Below are 26,156 nucleotides of genomic sequence, written 5' to 3'. Positions count from 1 at the left end.
TTCCACAGATTTTATGCAGCATGAGTAATGTAATAGAGCTGTAGGGCTGCAGTTTCTCCAAGTATTATTGAGATGCATGTGCTCATCACAACCAATCAAATATGTATAACATCTGTATTTTAACTCACAAAGCAGTACGAAGCTACGGAGGCGCAATGCATAACGAGATACCTCAAAATCCTGCAAGAAGCTCTCATATACTCAGTGGTGGAATGTAACCAAGTACAATTACTTGTTATTTACTTAAATGATTCAATTTTACGCCATTTAATAATTCTACTGCACAAAATTTTGGAAGCCAATAATAATAATTATGCATCATTGTAGATGAAGCGCCCCAGCAGTATACACACTAATTACAATAAGACCCACCGTTCCGTGCTGCGACATTAAAGTGATGAACACAGTAATGCATCAATGATAATACTCCAATTATATAATATAGATTATCCAAAAAAAAAAAAAAGCAACTCTGCATTATGAGTACTTTGTATATGTTGATGCTAATAATTTAGTAAGTAAAACTTTTCTCAGAATTATCGAGATGATTATCTCAATAATTTAGAAAAACAGGGCAAATATTTGTGTTTTCTCAAGTGAATGCATAACATTCCATACAAAGCATATACGAATCATTTTGAATGGTATAATATGTAGAAAATGAGATTGTGGTGGAAATCCCATATCATCGTCTCCTGAGGAGGCTCTCAAACAACATCCTTATCTATAAACTTTGGGTTTAATCATCCTCGTTGATTTTGTGAGGTAACTTGAACTGTTCATCCCACCCTGAGGCATCACACTAAAATAGAGTTTAAAATGGGGATATATTAGTTTCGCCCATCCATTCAGTTTTGTAGGGAGAGAGAGTAACCTCAGACTGGATCATGCAGCACAGACTGATATTTTAATGAATAATTCCGCACGCGTACTCTTACAGACTCTCCTCGAGGCACAGTGGGGAAATTAGCATACCTATTTTTCCTGTAATCTAATGAGCCCTGAGCTCTGCAAGTGCCAGTGAGATCCACAACCATTTTAATGTCCATATCAAAATGGATGTTAAGTATTGTGTTTGAGGACCAGCTAGGCTGTCAGCGACCCCGCAAGTCACTTAAAGCAGAAGACCCCTCCATCACAGATGTGAACCAACAGCAGCTAAATGAAACAGAAAAACAGGCAGCAAAAGTTAAAGTTGTAATTTTGAGATGTTCCACAGATTACAGAAAGGAGGCCGATATTCTTCACTGACGCTCGTCTTAAACCTCGTAAGCTTCAAAAACCACCTTCATGTCTGATAGCCAATTCAGTTTCTCTTTTAACTCCACTCAGCCGCCGTTTCTTCTTCTTCTATCTCAGCCTCCCTTTTTGTTCCCTCATCTCTGCAGCACCCGGGTGTCCTTCATTCGCAGGAGTGAAAATACAGAAGACCAGAGATCACAGCATTTGTGCCTTTTATTTCTCCACTATTAGTAAAATTAGGTCGATTCTCTTTGCATTTTGGAACAAACAGACAATATTCTCATGATTACAGATTTAAAAATAATGCTTTCTGACAGAATAAAGTTGTTTTGCCTGCAGCGAGCACTCCTTTGATCTACGTTATTCAGATGCTGTGTACATTTGTCAATTTTAACCTAACCATGTGCAGGTAAATCTACGAACTGATAATGCCATTGAGAATTATTACACATTATAGAAAACTGTATAATTTTAAGTTCTCTTTTATGGTGTGATTTGGGTTCTAATGATCAACTTCCTGCTCTCTTCTTAAATAAATGTATGTAGTTATTATATTTAGTAAGATACACGCTCACTGTGTTAGATACACGCATTTAATACAACCGCCCAGAACTCAATTCTTCCTTAAAGATAATGTTTCGTTTTTCAGGTCATTTTGGCAACTGAAGTTAAAGTGCTGTGGAATTAAACCAGATTATGTTTGAGAGAGAACATTTTGTCCACCTCATTTCTATTAATATGGGTAGACTAAATTATTAATAGTATTCAATATCATGCAAAACAATTCAACCAAACTACAGCCTCTGAAATGACAATAAAGTTGAAGCAACACTTCTCTAAAACCTTCATGAAAGTAGAATTTACTGCATTTGTTTTTAGCTAGTTGTACCAAAATAATAAAAAAAAAAAAAAAAAAAAGAACAAAAACCTACATTAGAGTAGCTCACTTCTTGTGCCGTCCTTCCGTGCAACTTCCCATTGCAGGTGTTGCTAGAGGGGGGGCCACCACATCTGGGTGCGTCACCGTGTTGGCCAGAAGCGTGGTTGTTTGGGTAACCCGACAGGAGACCGTCACCCGGCAGGAGCGTCTCCGCCCAGAGCCGGCACACGCTGTCCTTACAGCAGGTGAGCAGGACGTTACACACCGCGCCTCTGTTAGGAGAGACGAAGGAAGGATGTCAGCAATGATTTTCATCATCTAATGTGCTGATAACAGACAGCAGAAACGCCTTCAGTGAGATAAACTGAAGTAAAAGGTCAGAAAGTGAAGATTAGAAAGAGTCGCAATGACACTGGTGACAAAGAAGATGTCTGAACCTCATCTCTTCTGATTTACTTAAAAGGAAAATGTTAAAACAATTAGAATAGGTGGAATAAGGGACAATGGTTTATTATTGCAATCAATTATTGACAGGCTGTTCTCACTTGTGTCAGCTTAGGTCAAACTGAACTAACTGAGAAAATATATGAATCATGGCTGCGGCGAGGCGGCTGTGAAATGTTGCCTCGACAGCGTCCGTACCGCGGCATGTACTTGCTGGTCTTCCTCCATGAGAAGCCAGTAACGGAGCGGGGATGGGCCAGGTAGACAAAGGAGAAGGCCAGGTCTCCCTGGAAACAGTCACTGGGTTCTGGAGGTGTGAAGAGTCTGGAAACACCCAGCTTCCACTTCGTGGTGTTGTACCAGACCTTCACCAGGCAGTCATCCTGAGGAGGAGAGATAGAATTGATACCACGCTGTAGAGCCATCGGGTTGTAGGCAACAAACACCAAAGGAGGTACTGGTCAGTTGCTTTACAATTACTCTCAAGCTTACAGCATTTGGCTGTATCAATGTGAGTAGGCAATGAATGTACACATAAACTTGTATCCACATAATACTATATACCGCAATAATGCTGCTTCTCTGTCTGATTAATGTCGTGCATATGACTTTAGAGAACTTGAAATCCTGCTAAAAGCTTGACTTACCCGACCAGCAGTAGCAAAGAATTCCCCATCAGGAGAGAACTTCATTAGACTGACTTGAGATGCCATCCTTCAGACAAACAAAGATATGTATTCATATTTTCAATACTTGTTTCTTTACAAATATGTAGTAAATAATGGCTACTGTTTGAGGCAGATTATAATATGTTGAAATTAATCAATTACAACTAAATTCAAAGTCGGATGCATTAGAGATAATATCAAAAAATATTAAGCTGGTTTTACTAAATTGTCCATTTAGCACATAACTAAAAATAGTGTTGATAACAAGTTATAACCAGTTTGAGTACATTTAAATAATGAAAAGGCAAGCAACTCAATCCCCATGTTAGAGAGCTTTGTGTGCAGATTTGGTTCTAATCAGTTCTTACTTGCTCTGCCAGATGCACATCCAGGCAGAACGAGTCTCTCTCGTGGTCGTTTCTGTCTGCGTTCCCCCGTCCTCAGCTTCATCTTCATCTTCATCTTTCACTCCAGCAACAGTGGACCATAACTGGAGGCTACTAGAGCCAGTTAAGAGCATGCTGCCTGGATACACAGAAACACATTCAAAGACATGTCTTGCATCATACAAGGATATAATTGCATATATTGTTACATTTAGAGAGAACTTTGTATTAACCTACCTGTGGGGTGCCAGGCCAGGTTCCGCACCATAGACTTTAATACAAACTGACCGGTCTTCTGCCATTGGCAGTTCAACTTCTGTACAAAAACAAATAGACATTTTAAAAAACTGTGACAGATTAAGAAATAAATCATTTAATTGAGTCCCTTGTATCAGTAGTTACAACTGCATAACAAGAACCAACAGTGAAGTGGATCACATGTGAGCCACATGTGATCAGCAGCTGTAATACAGGCAACTTCTGCAATGAAAGAGGTACCGAGTCGTATCTAATGTTTCCATTCCTTATGACTACTCTTGGACTTCTAACAATAGAAGGTCATTCAACACCGACATCACAAACGTCTGCACCCAGTATAGAACAGGAATAAACAGTAAAATGTGACAGTGACTTCATATAATATTTAAGGAAGAATGTGCATGTGAATTATTAGCTCTTCCCCTGGTAGCTTTCCGATGACTTTTAATATTCTGCTCCATTTCAAATATCAAGAGAACGTTGTTGAAAGAGAAAGAAAACCTTGTTTTTCAGGATGATCTTAATACATGCAGGACTGTGACCTGAAGACAACGTTGGCAACTCACAGTCAGTGAAGTGTCTTTCTGATCTGGATGCTGAACGGGCTCAAAGACGCACACGATGCTTCCATAGGAAGCTGCAATCTGTCAGCAGGAACAAGGCAACATGTTAAATATCAACACGTTTTCTGATAGAGTGAGAAGGTGTCACTGAAAACATCTGCAAGAATCACAAATTACTCCGCATATTGTATTACAATTCTACAATCATCAAATTATTGTCAATTACATTTAAACTAAAACTACAAAATATACAAAAATACAACCTTTTCTTGCTAAATGAATGACGTTAAAGTTTTGAAATACTACTAACTTTAAGATTTAGACAGTAAATAATCACTGTAGGTCCTTATTCAAGATCCTGCTTGCTAAAGTTTATTATATAAACCATGACATATGAATGAGTGAAGTACCTGGAAAAAAACAACAAAATACCTTGAGGATATAACAACCCAGTGTTTAGTCTACATTGACTTGTCTGCCGTATGCACACCTCCCGCTCACGCACTGCTTAGGGCTAAATGCTCGAGTGCTTTCCATGGGAGCCACAGTCACAATGTTAAACAGACTGAATGGAGGAAATGTCTGACAGTGAACACAACTAACAAGCTTAATAAGGTCAGGGTCTTGGATAATACAAGCTTGTCTCTATTGGGGAAAATAATATGCTGACTGTCACTGAATGAATGCCGTGAGAGGAGCCACACACACACACACACACACACACACACACACACACACACACACACACACACACACACACACACACACACACACACACACACACACACACACACACACACACACACACACACACACACACACACACACACACACACACACACACACACACACACACACACACACACACACACACACACACACACACACACACACACACACAAAATCTTTTGAGGCAGACAATGGCTCATGACATGACGATACATAAGGAAACCGTTTTTAGGAAACAGTCCACGTTCAATAAAATTCCAGTGGAGAGCAAAATGTAACATGTCTACGCTGTATAACAAACAGTATGCATGTAATATAAAGTACGAGACTTTATGCGAGCAGCAAAAAGGGAAAAAATGTGAGTTGCATAGAACTGAATATCCTTTTTTTGTGTTATGACGACTATTCTTTGGTCAGATTTTCATAACACCCCAGCTGAGTGATTATGTTATGCTCCAATTTGAGCAATGTCCCACAATAATGTGGTAATATTTAATTTGGACTAATTACACCTTCAATGTAATGATTAAGGAAAATACATGTTTCATTGCAGTGGGTCATTAATGCTTACAAAATGCATCTGAAGTGCCAACATACAGGTGTGCAGAACTAAGCTGTGAAAACTAACAGCATTGCAAATATCACAGCGTGAAGAGGTGGAACCGACTGAGCATGCTTAAAAGAGAATCTAGACCACGCTGCGAGGTTACTTCTGACCCGACTGAATTGGATTAAACATCACATGACATGAGGAGAATGGTGAAGGATTTGGTGTGCACATTTTCTCTCTCATTTTAATGAAATCTGGTGTTGCTCCCTGCAGTTTTAACAAGACTGCCACCATCCCCAATTAAAAAATAAACTCAAATTACAGTGATGGGCTGGCAATAATGACTTCCGCCTTTAATAGATATAATAATATAATTGCCTTAAAAATAATCTCCCACAGTCATTAATAACGACCCAGTAGAAGTGAGTGGCGGTGTATTTTCTCTCTACTTCTTATTTTGCTGTGTTGGGGACATTTTAGGGCTTCAGCAAACAGCCTGTGGACCCCATGTGGGGATGGAACCCCCAGTCAATAAGCAGGGTGTGCAGCACGCTCTGATTCCCAGGTAGAACCACGCAGCTTTGTGATGCACAGACGCGACAGAGGGGTTGTTACATCGCAGGGTGTTTTAAGGTGCTTCTGTTTGTATGCGTTTCTCCTGTCAGTCTCTCCTCTGTGTGGCGCTGTGTTGGACTGTGTCAGTGACTGAGCTGAGATCCGGACACCCAGCAGGATGAAGTGTGCCTTGGGCTGCATTCATTCATAATCCGGCACCTTCCCACAGGTTTGTGAGGAGGTGCGGATGTGTTTATTTGTGCTTTAGAACGTCACTGCCGTGATACAATCAGAAGGTGACGTTTCATTCTTCTGATTCACGGCTTTGTTCTCACTATCACCGGCCTCTCTTTTTATTCGCTCTCTAGCTCGCTTGACCACTGATGTGCTCTCTCTTTCTCTCTCTCACTCGCTTCTTCGTTCGTTCAGCTGGAGAGGAAAGTTTTAAACTCTGTGTCTACTAACAGAAACTGACAATGTAACATATCATTATAGTAATTACAGATGTATGAAGGTGTTGTAATACTGGAATTCTCCTTTTTTATTTGATTGCAGCATCGTTACTCAGTAACTAAGAGGAATCGTGAGTACAGTCACTGTAGCTTCCATTAAAAAAGACAAACAGCACTATATCAAGCTTGAGTAAGTACGTGATATAGTCGTAACTTTCTCCTTGTAATCAATGCCACGGATTTTAAAACAATACAAGCAAGCTGGTAGAATTATTATAAACAAACTGCAGAGATTTAGCGCAGACATTGCATAGATTCAGGTCTGATCTTTTACGGTTAGCTTTTACGGCATCACTCTATAAAAAGGTAAAGGTCCAAAACTCCAGCAGAAACTACTCAAAGAACCCAAAGCAGCTCGAGCTGGGCTATCAGCGGGTCAACTAGCGCCAGCAAGTTTTGTATCGCGACTAGTCCTGTAGCAAACTGAAAGTGTATACACAAGCTATTCTCTTGTGCTACAGCTTAACTCGGACCAAAGCTCAATAAGAAACATCAGAAAGACCACAAAACATTAATACAGATCTGTCCCAGATATAAATTACAAAAACAACAGACCTTTTGTTTGTGGCAACACTTGAACCCATTTTGGGGTCATTAAAGGGCTTATCAGTGGCATTACATCAGCGAATGTGCCTGCTGTACAACTACTGGATCTACAGGGTGAATTTCTTTCTCACTGCAAGTTGATGACAGGAAGCGAAAGTTCATTAAAACAGACTTTGACGTTGCCAATACATCTCTTCCCTGAAAACACGAGCTGTGAACACTTAATAAGAGAGCCTGCCACTAATGTACCCGGCAAAAAGATACATTCTAAAACCAAATCTGAGCACAGAGTCCTGGACATTTTAGCGGCATTTGGGCGAGATTCATCATATCGATACGATTCTGCCGACACTGAACTGAGCCCGACTACCACACATTCCCCCCAGATTGTGTAGTCATTCAAATAAAACGAGGCAAAAAGGAAGGAGAACCGTACGTCATTGTGCAGTTTGATCTCTTTCAAACCAATGAACGGCATTAAAACGTTGGGTATGAATTATATTATGGTGGCAACATTTTCTGGAGCAAATTCTTTACCTCCCATTGATCTACAATACAATTAAATATTTTACCTTCCCAGTGATAACAGATACACATTAATTTAAACTGCAATGTTTGTGCTCAACAAAAATGGAATGGTATTTCAGTCTGAGGGCCCAACATGAGAGAACACCACTCCATTACTCTTACCTGTCCACCCTGCAGTGAGCAGTCGACGCAGCAGACCTGGATGTTGCCATGTTTGGCCCCTGGGATGATCTGCAGTCGCTCAAAGTCACTGCCCAAAATCACCACGTCACAACCTGACGCATAGGCCTATCGGGAGACAGGGAGGGGAGAGAGAGATGAAGAGGACACTCGGATCCACGCAGAAAGGATTGCATGAGGGGGGGGGGGGGGTCACTTTAACGTCACTTGTCCTGGAGCCGGTGTGGCCGCATCAAACAACCGACGTACGACAGCTCTGGAGCACGAGCAGATAAGAGTAGAATTCAATGCTCTATTTCTGTGGCTCTCAGAGGGAGATCTTCACATGAGCAGTGATTCACCGTGACTCTGTCTCCTTCACAAGAGGACGGGCGAACAGAAATAGTCCTATTGATCCACTCTCTGAATAGCATCGCGGCAGTATCTCACAGAGTTGCCGTTGAGATCACAGAGTGGAAAAGCAGTCAGCGGTGTGCCTTTGTATTTCAGACACACAGTCCTAAGACCTTCAGGACATCCTGCTGTCCAGAGATGTGCTTCTGCACTTTTAAGCATGACCTAAAAATGATATATCAGTTAACATCACACAATGACATAAGCTACATTATAATGCAGTTAGCATTGACAAAATAAAGCATTTGATCGCACCAACACATCCCTATCTGTTATAGGTATGATGGAGGGAGCTCTTTGAGGGACAAAGAGAAGGAAGAAAGTAACGCATAACATAAATTGCAACTTGGCAAAAGCCTCGGTCTGAACACAGAAATCGAGGTGCTCCTAATCATTCCATCCACAGCTGATCACGTGTGTCTGTAGTGCGGACCTCCGCTCTGCACTCTGGGGGTGGAGAATGTGATGGTGCAGAAAGCAAATATGAAATATTGAGCAACATTTGATTTGAGATATTAACTGGCTTATGTCTTTCACAATTGAGAAGTGCTTATGGAATAGTTAAGGCTCACTAGCACGAGCACAAATAACACTGCTTGAGATCATTATACATATAATGATGCCTCTCACATTTAATTTCTACCATCTGTGTCGCCAATTTCCCGTCTCCATAGTGTTCGTGCGTATGGGTCAGAGTTTCCGTACAGGTGTGCACATTCTCCTGTCAAGTTGTTTTTTATAAATCAAAACTTTTGCGTGGCAAGTGGGGTTTGCCTCTTTCAGGCCTTTAGACCTTTAGACCTTATATTTCACACAGAAAGTGCCATGTTTAATGAGCATAGCTACTGTTTAGGCTGTCATCTACTCAGCCAAGGCTTAATCCAGAAGCAAAGCAGAAGCAATTCAACATCGTGTGTATGATGACCAAGCAGAAAGGGGCACTGACATTTTCATCCAGCTCAATCTTTCAAATTCACTGTTAATTTTAACAATGCTGTTTTTAAGACAAAAAAAGAGAAACATTCCGTGCAAATACATTACTCATATAACCGACATTAAACATATCGATGCATCCAGTGCCACATACAACACCATTTTGAGAATAATTGTCATGCAAAGTTAGCAGTGAGTAAGAGTAATGAGAGCTCTTTTTTTTTCACAACAAAAAAACTGCCACATAAAGAAAAATATTTATTTTAATAGTGATAGCTCTGAAGTGTAAAATGTTTCTTTAAAAAAAAGGTATGAAACAGGGATACTGAACGTTCTTGTCCCGGGGGCCACTTTTGCAAAATGACATGAGGCTAGGGGCCAGTAAGTAACATCCAGGGCTTAGCCTGGACCTCTGTCGTGGGGATCCTCCCCTGGCACTTTATAATAAACAAGCCATGTTACTTATTTTGAGGCTATTTTTTTTTTTGCACCCTGGCACCTTATTGACAATAAAAGTACCAAAAAAATGTTTAACCCCTAACCCTAACCCAATGTAAATCTATTTATTCTTATTGTGTATTAGGAAACGGTCGCCTGGCCACCCAGCCCCCTGTAGAGCCTGAAATATCTTACCGTGAATGGCACATTGTTGACGCTCCCTACAGAGAAACAATTGTCTCCGGGGTTGACAGCTCCTGTGAGGACCTGATGGAGATTCATGACTCTTATTTATAGTCCCCTTGTGTTCCTTTCCGCTCTCTCCCTTCTCAGAACGCCCTCCCACTCCAGGTGAGATTCACGGGAAACCATGGGAAGGACGTGTTCATCTTCGCCTGTGATTTCACTTCAGTGTCTCTACAGGATTGCTCTACGGAAGAGGACGAGGGCAGAGACAAAAACAGAGATGTAAACAGAGAATGTTTTGGTTCAGTATGCGTCCTGTCTAGAGCATATTACTAACTCCTGGATATTGACTGCAAATTGATTCAACGCTCAGCATGTGGGATGTTATTAAGGAGGAAATAGATGACCTGCATAAGGTTTCTGTTGAATTATATTGTGGGCATACAGAGCATCAAGTGTTCCTTAACCTTTTCTGCATTAGTCAAAAACTGCATGAAGTTTGCCTCACAATGGGACCATTGCATGCAAACATACTGGTAGTATTGTGAGAGGACTCACTGCAAATAAGTATCAAACCTATTCGGCACACAGACAGCTGAAAATGGCGTCAACGCTCACTTGATCTTGGTTGCTTATCTTAAAACCCATGCCACTCGTGTCAGCTGGTTATCATCAAGGGTTCTTTCACCGAGAATCAAACATAGTCAGCTTCTTTATTGACAAACTAGTATGTATAGGAATTGGAATCAGGTAGAAAACACCAAAGGTAAACATGAGGGAGGGCTTACAGGGAGCTGCACGGGACACAGGACCTAGGAGAAGCAAGGCGATGCTATAGTAGCCGATGACGCACAAGTTCAGTGTTGCATAATCCCTGGAGGGCAAGAATTTCTCGCCGCTTTTGTTCACTGCCCAGGTGGAAACTATTGTCATGTGTATTCAATAAAGAGGCAACTGTATGACTGCAATAGCTAGACTTTGTAATGCATTACAATTTGAGTGGGTATCAACAGATAACACCAGCACTGTCTTAAGAAATATATACTGCAAGTACAGTATTTCACTTCCGTTTGCTGGTCCAACCAGTCTCACTTACACCTTTATTTCACTTCAGGTCAGTCTCCTTTGTTTTACAACTTGTTTTAAAACTTGTTTGACAGGGTTCGTCCACTAAACTTTGTTGCAGGAAGAGATGCATCGATACTGTTACGGTTATCGCCCCAATAATGACTTACGTAGCTGTATTGATGTGTTAACTTGTTAGATTTCGTTTTAGAAAGTTAAGAAAGCAAAACTTAAGTAAAGCCTGTTGTAAGCTTACACATAAAAGTATGATTCCAGTCACTTCCACACAGTGAGGCATCCCGCTTATTAATTAAACACTGGTATTGGATCGGAACCGGTATAGGCCGATGTCCTAAGCACAAGTATCGCATGGAGGGACAGTTGAGTCATCTGACATACACAAAATAAAACATCACGTCTCCAGAAGCCTTCCTGGCGTACTGCTGGCTAGCTATTTCACTTTTGGGGCGCAAGGTACTTCACTTATCATTTCAAACGTTACATCACAGTATAATATATTTCCAACAAGTGGGAAACAATGTCAAAATGTGGTCTGCCACATGAATACAAAGTGCAGCATTACATTTAGGATAGTTTATGACAGGAGAACATGCGAGTTGTGTTCTCCGTCCTGCGGCGACTCACGTGATAGCGTTTCACACGCCAGCACTCAAAACACACCGATTGACACCACGTCTGACTAACTCCGTGACACCAGTAGGGATCGAACACACAGCTGCTTAAGTGTCTCACTGATTTTAAGCAAACACTTCATACATTAGCTAACGCTAACTACCCGTGTTTTCAGTCGTCGAATCCTGACGCTAACTTAGCTGTCAAGTTTAGCTAACGATGATAGTCATCTGCAGTTCAGTTTGTAACAGAAACACCGTAACACGAGCAGTGTTAGAGACAGTAATACTCTACTTACCTCGTGTAGCTACTTTGTAACATGTCCTGTAGATACAGCGAAAACAGATATCCCTAACAAGCTCCTGTCTCTGATGAATGTAGCTCTCCAATGTTAAACGTTACGTCTCCTTAGTTAGCAGGCGTTAGCGCCTACTAGCTTGTGAAGCTCTCTTTTAGCGAGCTCCTGAGCTAGACGGCTAGCTGCTACGTTAGGTCACTTATGGCACACACGCAGCGCCTGACAACCTCTGCTCGCTAAGACGAGTAGCTTTATAAACACTTCTCAAAGTGCTAACCACACGAATGAGCCGACATCTCCCCGAGGTGAGCAAATAAAACGCTTCCAAAGGGGAAGCTTTTCCTTATGTTGAAGATGTCATGATTATGACCGCTTCGCTGCAATGCATTGTGGTCCTTGCAGTTGCGTTGTGACATCAGCGCGAGGCCTACAGGCTTGCAGTGAACGCGTCAGGTGCGGCTGCATTGCATTTTATTTGCAGTAGCCTATGTGGATGAGGAGGACTTTGCCCAACCTTCCCAAGGCTACCTTGCTCTAATAAATAATTACAGTGTGAAAATGTGGAGAAATATAAATCCTAGACTACTTTAACAGTGACCTTAAAGGGGTGAACATAGCTTTTTGCAACCACCATTTAACCCATCCGCAGTGTCAAGATGAGCAACCAGCACATGTTAACTAAGTAAACACCAGTGGCGGTGTGCGAGTTTAACTGGTTTTGAATTAACTGGTTTATGTGGGAGTGCCTGAGGCAGATGTGTGGTAGGAGTGGCATTTGCGTGTAGTTATTAAACCCTCTAGTAACAAAACGAGAGTTACCAGTCATGTCTAATCTGGATGAATGTGTGCTGCACAGTGTAGAATATCGTTAACATAAGATGCATGTCCGTAGTCTTTAATATAAAACATAAGCGATGTGAGAGCCTACAGAAGTTGAATCACAAGTTAATCTGGGTGGATCACAGCTTCCCACAGTTGACAGTCATCTGTACGCGGTGTTTGAGCTCATATGTTTAACTCACAGGCTGTATGGATGCACAGACAGGTACATCGGTCTCAAATCGACTTGACATGAGATTAATAACGATATATGATACAAATATAAGACGGACAACAGAGCGTTTCTTAAAGGATTTATTGACGTAAGTATTTTGTATTGACGTAAGTATTTTGAACAGGCATCGACACCTACCACCAACTTTGTCATTCACTCTGGTCCTCGTTATGCGTCCTCGGAATCTCAACCACAGCCTCGCGAACGAGTAGTACATTTTCCAGCAAAGTGTTCCGTTTATATTCTATCAAAAGAAACCGTAGAAACTACGTGAAAGACAGAGGCGAAACGATCGAAATATTTATTTCCTGTTTATTCTACGTGGGTCCTGAAATGCCACTCCTACCACACATCTGCCTCAGGCACTCCCACATAAACCAGTTAATTCAAAACCAGTTAAACTCGCACACCGGCCGTGCATTTTATACCTAGGCCTTCACTGTTGCCCTGCAGCTGAAATACCACCTTATAACCACAAGATAGCGCCAGAGTTATTCGTTTCTAAGGCTGTAACTATGTACATACTGTTCGGTACAAGACAAGTCACGGCCCAAAGAGATCATCTTATGATTTTACTTTCACAACTTGAACATTGCACGTACTGCTCTGCAATGTCTTTCCTTGTCTCAGCCCCCTGTGTCATGGTGTGTGGTACATTTCGCTCAGTCAGAATGCGCATCCATATTTGATTGGCTGAGCTGCATCACGTGATGTGATTCACTACCCGACATGCCTCTGCTGCTAAGTTTCGTTTCACGATAGTCACGTGCTCGCCCACTGACCAATCACAGCACACTCTGCACCTCGTGCCAGACACTGAGCTGCACTAATGCTGACATCATTATAGGCCAGCGAGCGGGCGCTGACACTCAAAGAATACGCCCAACATGTCAAACTAAAGATCTGATTGGTTGAACACTATGACAATCAACAATATCGTCCCCATTTACTTTAATCTGCACATGGATGCACCTGAGAGTCTGCAGGCCTCTGACCTCTGTTCTTACCTAGAGACACAGGTGAAATCTGATTGGATAAAAGCTCTACAAGCTGCACTGGAAGCAGAGCAACTGAGGAAGACAGTAGCTGTTCAATGAGAAAATAAGATAATGGGAAAAATATTTTTCTAAATTATAATACATGTAGTGTATTTAAGAAAACTTATTAAATTATAAAATAGATATAACTTTGTGATTCTGTTTAGGCCAGCAGAGAAGGCCTTGCAGGCCCTGACGGCCCACCACTGGTAAACACAGATCAATTGGGATGCATAAACTGATTAAACCTGCTATATAAACAATGGTTGTACTTGTGGTGGGAAGTGAGAGGTCCTTGTATTATGCCTATAGATAACCACAGGGTGTCACTGTTGCTCAATACTCTGGACTCCAGTTTCCTATTCTATCTAGTCTATATCTTATGATCAGATGTTTTCTTAGTTTTGTTTTTTACGGTATTCCTGAACATATTTAGCTTTTTCCTACATTCAAGCCTGTATAAATATGTGGAATTATTACTTCATTGATCAAAAATAATATAATGAATGGCTGTTATTAAGTTGAGTGAAAGGTGGCTCTAATTCTTGCAAATATGGTCAAACTCCTTCATTGCAATATGACAATTAATGAGCACAGAACATACACAGTGTAAGATATAATATTGGCTACATAATATTTAGCCTCACTTCTTAATTTCTACTTGTACATATTTCTGCACATTGTGCCCTATTGATGGGCAAAACACTGTTGAATGGGGAAATGAATGAGGAGGGTGTGGGGATGTGGAAGGCTTCTTACTCGATTAAAGCATGAGGAGATAAACGGGACAGACAATCTCCATGAATAATTAAAATGGCTGACATGTCAGTGACATTAGGGAAGGTTGGCGACATTTATCGCCTTGGCAGTTGGATGGTGGCAATGATGAAACTGTTGACTTCCCAGTCAGGAAGTAGCTCACTGCATTATTAAGGATGCAGTTTTATCACTGTGATAAATATGATTTGCAGTTTTGATAAACACATACATGACCCTTGCATCGCTGCAGGTTAAATGTATGTGCACTAGATGTAAAAAAAATGAAATAATTGACATTATATTCTTGCACGCATGCATGCTTGTGCACACACCTGCACACCTCTACACACACACACACACACACACAGACAACATCCGCCTTGGTGTAATAACATCACCCTATCTCGTTTCACCATCTCGGTTTTCTACCATGGGTTTGACTTTGAACAACATCCACAGAGAAAATAAAAGAGAATTCTTTCACAGACAAACTCTGGTCCACGGTGTATGAAGGATATTACTGTTCAGTGTGGTATTGAATTCTCTGAGTTTGTGTTTGAGCGCCTTTGCCAGCAACAGTTTCTTTGTAGTGCAGACACCCCAGAAGAAAGAAAAGAAAAATGACTCTGTTCTACACTCTCCCATCTGAAATTGGATATAACTATGATAAAGTTTAGTGTATGTTATGTGTTGAAGCTCCCTGCTGCGCAACAACATGGTCTAAATGACAACAGATGCTGATACAGAATTTAAGGCTATAATGATTATGTTGCATAAAGAGTTTTCTGTTAAAGTGAGCATGCGCTCTCAGCCTCAACTGTTATTTCAGTGGTATAGGGAGCCGAAAGTCCTAAAAATATCATCTCTGCGCGTGGTCCAAGTTATCAACATCCCTCCAAACCTACAAGACAGTTGATCTGGAGAACGCACACCAACAGTATAAACAACAAATAATTGTACATATACTTTAAGTGCTTTGTTTTTGCCAGTACAGTAACTGCATTTGAAGATGCTAACACTGCTATTTGCACACAAAATATACCGTTAATATCCTCATGTTAATATCCTCATGTTCATGAAATTCTTGATTTTTGGTGTGACAATTGGTTACATTTTGATCTAACTGGAGGAACAAAATAATATAAAACAGTAAAAAAAACAGTCAGAAACAAATGTTTACATTATTGTGTCACATAAGACACAAGAGGGCAGTGTTGAAATACATAAAAATTCGTGCTGAGGAGCTGAGTCTGTCCTACCTGTCAAGTCGCTGCGATTTAACCTCACGACCAAACACACACTTGGTTGCTGCGTAATCCTACTGTTACATGTGAAACAGCCACATTGCAAACTCAAAAACACAGGCAGGCAGAAATACCCCTCAAACCACTGGACTGCTCAGTTTTAACAGCCATGTAAAAACGCATTTTCAAATTACCCCAACATAAATCCTGATTATCAAATTGGGGTCTCGCTCCAGATAACATGAACTGAGCCCCAGCTGCTTTGGAGGCCTGATTCAGTCCTTCCTGATGCATAATCCATGAGTTTTTATTTTCCCCTTGAAATGTGAGTTGCCTCTTTGAAGTGTTTTGTGGTATTATTATGCTGCGGTTTTGACGAGTAATAATGTTGATGTCTTGTATGAGCTGTAATTACTGGATCTGGAGGTAGGAGGGCAATGCCAAAAAGGGCTTGAAGTTTTGGTGTGGCCGTGCTTTGATGTTTCCCGAGTATGTGTGTGTGGGGGGGCTGACGGGACAGCGCGCGGGGCGATGCAGCTTTTTCCACAGGGGGAAGGGGGGAAACACCCACAAGTTGCTGAACTTTGTCGGACAGACAGGGCAACACGAGCAACCAGCAATGCGAAGCATAATGGCAAATGAAGCCAACTGTTCTTTTGAAGAGACTAACCATTTAACGCTCAGCTTTGGTAATCACATAAATGATGAATACTCTCATCTAGAGGTAATTACCATTATCTTTTAAACGCTCATCAGATGATAAGCTTTCATTTTGGTACCTGTAAAACTGCACTGAGAGGGACAATGGGCTTTGTTTGCTCTGAGTAAATCTAACCAGCTGCACTGCACGATAATAATGTTTTTATTATTGCCATCTCTGGCAGACTTTCCTTGTTTGTAATCCACCGACTCATCCTCCTCTGCACCATCATTTCAACACTGTCCTACATTTCTGCGTAATGCAGTGACCTGAGTAAAGGCTTCCTTGGCTGTGAATGTTGTTGAGTCAACTGGAGTTGTGCTTGTGTGTGTGTGTGTGTGTGTGTGTGTGTGTGTGTGCTTTTGGCAGTCAGTGTGCGCGAAGGCCTGCGTACATTAGCGGCGTGTATCCATCTGTGCGAGTGTGCGTCACCGCACTAGGTGTCTCTGAGTGCGTTTGTGCTGCTCTTGAGCCTCAGAGGTGACTGGGATACGACAGGAACAGGCTGTACACCAGGAGGAAGAGGGGTTAGCAGGCAGCCGGCAGGATATCCCATCACATTAGGGCTGCTTCTGCTGCGCCCACTTTGCTACAACTCTTCCCAGGAAGAGGTCGGCAGAGGTCAAGCAGGCCCCTCCCTCTATCATTATCCTTCCATCACCTGCCGTCCTCTCTGTGCTGACAACAGAACTTTCTCCTCCGTCTCTTCAACCTTTACTCTCGGAAGCAGCTTTAGCTCTTTGCGAGCGCCCACCCCCTTTTCTTTTTTGTCTGACTTTGCCTTTATGATTTTCACATCTTTTTTTGTTTTTCCCCTCCTCTCCATCTATTCCCCAGCTCTCAATCCTTTCATAGCCCTTTTATTTGTCTCTCTTTTGCTCTTTTGATAGCTCTACATCAGTCTCAATTTCTATTCCTGCCATGTTCTCTCGCAGATACTGAGAACTCAGGGGTCCCTCTTTCTGAGATCTTTTGTTGAGTCTGCAGCTGATCTCGAGATTGCAACAGCGATACTATACACCCACTGCTGCTTTCACAGACAGACTGAACCACATTCTGTCAGAGGAGGATCTCTGGTGAGTCTTTTAGCAAGGGAGGAGAGGACTAGCTGCGCATTGTGAGGCCTGAGAGCGCAGCCTAATGTGTGTCACAAATACAGCTAAAATCTGGGGCAAGTGGTAATGCAATATGGATGTTATGTCATCGTGAATATTTCATGATACACAACAATGTACCGTGATAGAATAATGTATGGGTATTGACTAAACCGAGCAACAAAGGTGATCATTTTATGTCTTCATGTTCCGCGTCATGCAAGTTATAAGTGAAATCTCTCAGCCATCTTTGCAAGGCACGGTGCCTGAAAACCGAGCAAACTTCATTCACTTAACTCACCTTTTAAATGAGCAAAAAAACGTATCCCACTGAAAACTGGAGGTTAGCGATTCACATCTTACTTATCAGATATTCAAATTCACAAACTTGTGCACGTCTTTGTACTGCGGATCCCTCCTTGTTTTTCAGCACTGAGACGCTCCGCGGTTCAGTCGTATTTGAGCAGCACACGCCTGGATGTGTTTCGACTTTGTTAGAGCTCGGGTCTCTTCATCATCAGATGCCTCGGCATCACTCTCTGTCTGGCTGCCTCCTCCTGTCTGAGGGAGCGCGGAGGTAACTCGCTTAATGAGGAGACAAGAATATTTCCCCAGGATTTAAGGAGAGATCACAGAGCAGAAGTCCAGAACGCATCCGCGCTCAAACAACACCCATCTGATCACAAATCAGATACAGATGAAATACACTTCACCAAAGGAATCGTCTCTATCTCCTGTCAGAAAGAAACTACACTCACGTAGAAGTGATGTCCAAGTATACCGTTTGTATTGCCTTCACTTAAATGACCCGTGATTTAGGTGGATATCACATTAACACAATCACTCTAGTTGACCTCAAATCATGGTATCACGTCATGAACGATGCACTGTCAGTATTCTCCACAACATCAAATGATCTGTTTGTGGTGCAATGTGCAATCCAGCGTTTAGTGTTGGTGATGAATGTTGAATATACCTGTAATGGCTCTCGTTGGGCCATTATCCTCCATGATATCTGGTCATTATGCCTCTCTGATTTATACTGCTTCTGTGGACCCTCACCCACAGTGACCTACATTCACTTTCATCTCACCCATCAATCATTTAGCAGTTCAAAGCAAAGGCTCTGTCTGTGGGGGGGACACGGAGGGCTGGATCATAATGGCATTAATTCTCCGACGATGCTGTAAAAACTGCCGGATATTATGTATCTAAAGGTGGCATCACTGTGTCGCTGTGGACAAAAATTGGAATGCAAACTACAATACATCAAGAGGTGATAAACGGGAAGCACATTGTCTTCAGTGAGTGCTGTTATGAAGGCTTGCAGTAAATGCAAACACTGGGGTTCATCAAGGTCAAAGTCCAATTTCCTATTTGCTCTTCCTCCTGTAGCGCGGACCGCTCATCCATTCACCGCCAAACAGCCACAACCAACCACTTTGTAGAGCTAGTGCCACGGAAACAACTCCTGCAGACTCCAAAGAAAAAAGAAAAAGAAAAAAGAATGACTCTTTTGAAATCCATAATATGTTGCTTACTGCTGTTCGGTGGCATTAAAACAGCGTATATTTACACGCAGCAAGGGGCAGACACAGAAGAGACAGAAGGGGAGTGAGAAGAAAAGACAGAGAAATGTCCTGAACTGAAAAATAGATGAGCACTTCGGGTGTGTAAGCAGAGGCCGGATGACTTATTCAGTGTGTACATGTCATTAAATCAGCTATCCACATCCAGCTGTCCAGGTGGAGTTCAAGCTGGAGCTCAGGCGGAGAATTGAGATGCCGAAGTCTAATCTGGATCTGGATCTGGACCAAGGGGTGAAGGGAATGAAGATGGGAATAATAATACGCAATGTCAGGGGAACATCTGCTTCCACTTTGTATGCCGTCGTAGTCCTCCCGAGCTCTACTGTGCTCTGCGGCATCATTTCCTCCTAAAATCAATTCCACCCAACACCTGATATGCAGCTGTAGGTGCAACAAGGTGAGGGAAGGTACACTGCAGTCTACTTCCATGGTGCGCATACAAACATTTTGCTTGCTCATGTATAGCCGGAGTGAGGAGATAAATGTCAGGTAAATGCTTCCTGCAAAAAAATGTATGATGGAATGTAAAGACTGGGCAAACTTTTCAGATTTTGCACTTGGTACAGTCTGATTGGCGACTTCCTGTACATGAGAGCATCTTTTGCGCTTGCCTGACAAGATGTCCCTCTGGCAGCAGCGGCAGCAGCAAACAGCGGCGGCACCCTCAGCACTGTTGGGCTACTGTGGCTAAGTTGGTAGCAGGGCCGTCTTTCAATCAGAGGGTCGGCGGTTCAATCCCCGGCTCCGGCTCTCTAGTCGCATGGCCATGTGTCCTTGAGCAAGACACTTAACCCCCGAAATTGCTCCCGTAGTTGTGCCTACGGTATAGCAATGTGATAGAATCTGAATTGTAAGTCGCTTTGGATAAAAGCGTCTGCTAAATGACTGTAATGTAATGTAATGTTGACTCAAAGAAATGGAAATTAGTGTGACTAAAGACAAGCTGAAGCGAGACTGTATAGGAGTCAAAGGTTCAATGTATGGGATTCAGCAAACACCCACCAGTATGTATAGATATAGTGTAAATAATATCTACCTGAACAAATAATGAAGTCACTCTTCCTCTGTGTGTGTTGTAATCCGAGCTTCTCTGAGCTTTGTTTACATATCCGGGCTAGCTCTGCACTGCGCTAATAACGCCAACGACGTCCCAACCCACTGCAATGTTACTGTTGTTTGCACGGTTACCATTGCTTGCTTTAGCCGACTCCGTGTTGACATCCGCGTGGAGGCAAACGAAGTGCTCTGAATTCTGTAAAGAGAACCTCTTAACTAAACGTGCGCTCTATCAGTATGATGCGTGAAACAAAAACTAGGGGTTTGCGGGTGTATGCGCAATGGGGTCAAAAGGTCAAAATCAATGAGGAGAAAATGAAGTAAAAGTAAAAAACTAAATTTAAAGAAAACAATATTTTAAAAAAATGTGTGTGTGTGTGTACTGAAAATGGAAATACGGTAAAATGTTCTTGAAAGGAAGTAAACCTTTTATCATAATAATATTTTGTCACAGATACATAAAAAACCCAGCAATAATGCCGTTTGTTTATGCGATGACCCAGTTTGTTTATCCGAACCCCTTTGGTGGTATTCCCTCTTCACCTTCCAGCTCCATTTGCAACTGACGGCAACAACCTCTCTCTCTCTCTCAGATCTCATCAGCAGCTTGACGTCCATTGGTGAGGTAGATTTGGAAAAGGGGGTAGGAGACAGGCACACGTGCACAAGCACTCAGCCCCCCCCCCCCCCACACACACACACGCACTCACACACACTGAGTCCCATCTGAGATTCTAAAGACTATGCTCTCTAACTGTCACTCCTAGTTACAGACCTATCATGCAGAAATGCTGACTTATTCATGGCTTTCATGCAAACCTGGATGCACAGAGGAAACTGAAGCTGGCTGGGGCGAGGCCCAGTGTGTGTGTGTGTGTGTGTGTGTGTGTGTGTGTGTGTGTTTGGTCTGTCTTACAGTACTGTGCTTACTGTACCTTACTCAGCCATGCTTTACATCATTTTGCCATTACAGGTCAGACAATCACACACACACACACACACACACACACACACACACACACACACACACACACATTCAGGATATACTGTATATGCTGACATAGATGCTCCAGGCTTACACTCAGAGCCAATTTCTAATAAAGCTAATGTTATTTTTGGCAATGGTTGACTTCATACTGACAGGATTGAAATCATTTTTGCAGTGAGTAAGGGAGGATACATTTTATCCACGTATTATCTCATCATATTTTCATGTTCCAGCGTATTCACTGCAGAGCATTGAGGTGCCAGATAATGGCACCTCTTTCGGTTTAGAAATGGTCAGGACCGTGTTAATAAAAATATAATTTAAATTGTTAAATGAGCATTCACACATGTGGGTTGCCCACTTGTCAATTGTAAGAAGTGAAAATAGTGACAGCAATCCAATTTGTTACTTGCAGCAGTGCAGCTTGAACTTGAAAAGCTGTTGGAGTAAAAAAAAAAGACGAAAATAAAAGATTCAGTCAACTAGAATTTTCTTGGAGACCAATTAAAATAATGTGAAAGGTGTTGTGTTACATGTTGGGTGGTGCTAAAAAATGTCAAAGCCCTTCCTGTGACACTGGTGATTCATAGTTCCTGCAATTCTTACTAGTCTCTCCTGATTATCAAGATATATACACTCTGAAACTGCGTGTGTGTTTGTACTACATGTATATACACGCGTGTGTGTTTGTGTGTGTGGGCGAGGGATCATTACAACATTGAATTCATAACTAGGGCACCTGACTGTCACTCTCTACAGTGTTTTCTAATGATATATTCCAAGCTCCACTCACAAGTGCAAGTACTGTATACATGCATGTGTGTCTTTGTGTGTGTTGATCGGTGTCAATGTGCACACATACATGCATATGAGTGCATGTGTGAGCGATGTCTCCCTGCTTGAGAAAACTAATGATCATCATACAGAGGCTCAGGGGCAACAGAATCTCGGATTTGTTCTTTTTTTTCTTTTTTTTTATCGATTTTTAAAAATGTATTCACATATAAACTGCCACTCTATCATGCAGGATCTGTTGAACATTGCTCTTTAGTCACCCGCACATCTGCAAGGCTAAAATGTATTCGTGCACTCTGGAAATACACCGACGAATACAAAGAATATCTTCCAGCAAATGAATATAGTACCATTACTTTGCTTTGGCTTTGTTTGCTGTGATACGATGGTCCTTTTCAATTTGTGGAAATTGTGGAAATTGTTTGACAAACACTTCAGTTCTTGTTGTTCAAACACACCAATGAATTCATATTGTATAATTTCTGGAGTTCAGTTTGCACATTATGATGTTGTTTGATGAGCCTCTGTAACAATCTGACTCAAGGGTTTTGGAGTGAAAAATATACAGTGGCAACAGCTAAATAATTTCCTTCTTATGAGCCTAAGTGCCTAAAACACAGCTGGGAAACCTCTGTAGACCGATGTGCAAAACGTCTAACTGTGGAGCACATTGGTATACACTTCATTTTCACAGGCTCGGTGCAGTTTAAAGAATTATTCATTTAAACCTTTTCTGGGCTCCACATTTTCAGAAATGGGTTTCCTCTAATAAAAAACTGAGTGCAAGACTGCAATACTTATAAATCATACGCTGTAATCTTATTTATTTTTACTTTACTGTGGCACATCAAATTGACTTGGGAAGCTTGGGTAATATGCCACAAACAACACATTTACAAAGCAATTTCTCTAAAATATCATACAAAATGACATTTGCATCCTGAGAAAACTTCCACATACGAAGTGAATGAATGCACTTAGAGTATTCATGACATGTACTTCATTAAACCCCCTTTGGTAAAAATCACCTCATAAGATGTTGTCACGAGTTATGTTTTGAATTAGTTATTTATTCTGTTTTATTGAGATGTTCTGTGTCTTGCACTTTATTTCCTGCCTTTGTCTGTCTAACCCACGTGATGGTCTGCCCTTCCCCTAATTAGACACTGCTGCGTTCAATCACCTGCACCTCCTCAGTCTGCTTCACTTCACTTCCTGCCTGCTGTCTGTTCCTCGTGATTGTCTGCCCCACCCTTTATTGTAACCTGCTGTGTCTAATCACCTGCACCTTCCCTGTGTATTTAAACCCTGTGTGTCCCTTGGCTCAGTGTTCGTTCGTCTTTGGTGTAACCTGGGCCGTCTTTCGTCTGCCTGCCATTTCCTCCTGGTACGTTTAGTGTCTGCTCCACGTTGCCGTGTTCCCTGTTTCATGTTTTATTTTCATGGACTTGTGATTCACACGTTTTTGTGTTGAATACTTTTTTTGTTTCAATTAAACCCACAATTATCCAACCCTCCGTTTCCCGAGTCTCCCTGCATTTGGGTCCAGCCCTTTCTTTTCTGCAAAAAACCTTACAGATGTCTTGTGAATGTTTTTTTGTGTGAAAATTATGTTTTTGAATATTTGAGCTTTTGGATATCATCAGTTTCACTGAAAATATTACTCCCCCCCCCCCCCCCCCCCCTTAAGCAGTCTTTTGTAGCCTACTTAAATTGTATCTCAACAGATGGATTTTGTTAACCGTCCAGCTGTCTAATATCACACACTCCTCTGTTGATTAATTGGCCTGCTGCCACAGTGAAGTGCAATAAATATAGTGCAGTTTGTCCTTTTAGAAATGCACATGAACTTAAAATCTGAGTGCACTTTAAAAATAACGGCGCTTCTACTTGAACATATTTTGTATCCCTCTTAGTCTTGGAAGTGCTGCAGACTCATACAGTGCATTGGACATGGACAATGTCTCCGAACCCCCCCCCCCCCCGTATCACACTCAAGCCTGTGTTTGACTAGATCTTTATAATCCCCACTTTCCTGTCAGCACGAGCCACAAGTGAGTATCAATATATGAGATGACAGAAACAGTCTATGCTAACATGCCGCGCTCCCAGAAGTCACATATGGAACAAGTTTAGCAATCAGCAGTATGTTGACCACAATTTCTAGATGCAACTACGTGTTTACGCTTTCCCACTTTACGCCCTTTGGGGAAACTAAACAGGCTGCAGTGCTCCTTAAAGCACTGAGAGGAGAGCTACAGAGTCAGTGATTGGCCATCTACACTACGTTGGCAGTTACCACTGTAAGTGGGCTCTGCTCCTTTCTCAGCTGTCTGTGTGATCCACAGGTGAGTGGCGGCCATTTGGACTCTGGCAGCAGTGGCACAAATGATGCTCCTGCATCGATCCGGCTGTAAAACAACACTTGTGACTCCAGCGGTCCCACAGCCGTGCAATGGGTCGTCTGTGGGTATATTTCTAAACAAGTGTGATGTGAACTGGGGATTGTGAGCGTGTGTGGTTGACTTATGTCTCATTAAGTCAATAATATGTTCCTGCAATAGAGGGGAGTACATTTCTATGACCTTCGTTTCCCTCCACCCAACGCCATCTCACAGAAACAGCCTGCGTGAAATGACCGCGACCTCTCGTAATATGTTAAATTACGAGCCGCTTCCAAGGAAACAATTTATGTTCAGGCAAACAAACTACTTTGTAAGGTTTAGGGAAGAAAACATCATGGTTTGGTTTCAAAGAAGTAAAGTTAAGTTTGAGCTTAACCTTTGCAAACTGCGTTCCTGTTTAAACAGCGGAGGACGACAGAACAGCTGAAGGTCTCAACGACTCCTGAGAGAGAGAGGCAAGTAGAAAACCAAACAGATATAACATGTTATTGACATTTGACTGGCTGATAACACGTATTGTTGGGGTAAACAGGCAGTCAGCACAGTTTGATTAGTAGGATTATTTAACCCTATGTCTCCGTTTTGTGGATGAATCGTATTAATAAACTAAATCTACAAGCATAGTGCTTCAATACAGTCCAGAGCTATCCACATAGACCAATGGATGGTTTTCTTTGAATGGGAATATGTATAGAGGTATGATTGATTTGATTGCAAAAACAACCCAGTTGTATTTAGATGCGATTAATAACTACAGTGATATGTACATTAAATTAAATGACTTTTACAGTCACATGACAACATTTTAAATGGCACAGATGGTACCCAAATGGACAATTTGAAGGTTCTGCCTTATCATTCCTCTACCAAAACCTCTCCAACTTTGCTCTGCTTCACTTCATTAGCACCAGTCTGTACACGGGTAATGTTCAGATCTTGTGTTATGGTTTGCTAGAGGTTTTGGGCTGCAACTGGGAAATTCTCTCTAGAAATGTACAATTTTGTAATGTGGAAATTAAATCTTACATTTCTGCTGTGTTCTATCTTCGTTTACTCTGACCCAGTAACATATGGATACAACATCTGAAGACATCTCAGAAGTGTTACTTTTTAATACCAATATTATTCAAGTAGACCTTGTCGTTGCAGAGATACTCTATACGTTTTGGGCATGTCATTTTCAAGCAGGGGCCTGAGCCAGAGACCTAAAGTCCAGACTGTACTTTTACATCAGTATGATTTTAAATACAGGACTTTTACTTGTAATAAAGTAGTTTTACATGAATTTATTGGTACTTTCACAGTAAAAGATCTGAGTATTCCTTCAACCACTAGTAAGGAGTGACAGCTTTTCATCAACGGGGAGAAAAGTGGGGTGAAGTGTCAGAGACACAGGAAATGAATGCATGTTGCTGCAAAGATGTCAATGCTCAGTATGCACTGCCTAA

At 41.8% G+C, this 26,156-nt stretch overlaps 1 protein-coding gene across 8 annotated transcripts in view; it reads right to left on the bottom strand.

Annotated features, from left to right (window-relative positions):
• Positions 1 to 12,368, bottom strand: part of dmxl1 (Dmx like 1) — a 51,034-nt gene extending 38,666 nt beyond the window's left edge. For 3 of the 8 annotated variants that reach the window (XM_076099380.1, XM_076099385.1, XM_076099382.1), the window contains exons 1-9: positions 11,988 to 12,368; positions 10,001 to 10,235; positions 8,024 to 8,149; positions 4,445 to 4,522; positions 3,858 to 3,936; positions 3,603 to 3,759; positions 3,214 to 3,280; positions 2,765 to 2,949; positions 2,175 to 2,394 (exon numbers count right to left, since the gene is read on the bottom strand). In XM_076099380.1, the coding sequence (XP_075955495.1) occupies positions 2,175 to 2,394; positions 2,765 to 2,949; positions 3,214 to 3,280; positions 3,603 to 3,759; positions 3,858 to 3,936; positions 4,445 to 4,522; positions 8,024 to 8,149; positions 10,001 to 10,087 (999 nt within the window). In that variant the 5' untranslated portion in view covers positions 10,088 to 10,235; positions 11,988 to 12,368. The remainder of the gene's footprint in view (positions 1 to 2,174; positions 2,395 to 2,764; positions 2,950 to 3,213; positions 3,281 to 3,602; positions 3,760 to 3,857; positions 3,937 to 4,444; positions 4,523 to 8,023; positions 8,150 to 10,000; positions 10,236 to 11,987) is intronic. The other 5 variants (XM_076099381.1, XM_076099386.1, XM_076099387.1 and 2 more) reach the window with 2 other exon arrangements.
• Positions 12,369 to 26,156: the final 13,788 nt, after the last annotated feature.

This window comes from Anarhichas minor, unplaced genomic scaffold, assembly GCF_050575085.1.
Source record: "Anarhichas minor isolate MPS153535 unplaced genomic scaffold, ASM5057508v1 ptg000025l, whole genome shotgun sequence".
In the NCBI taxonomy this organism is placed as follows: Eukaryota; Metazoa; Chordata; class Actinopteri; order Perciformes; family Anarhichadidae; genus Anarhichas; species Anarhichas minor.
Note: the sequence above shows the minus strand (reverse complement) of the source record. Positions and strands in the feature narration are given on the sequence as shown.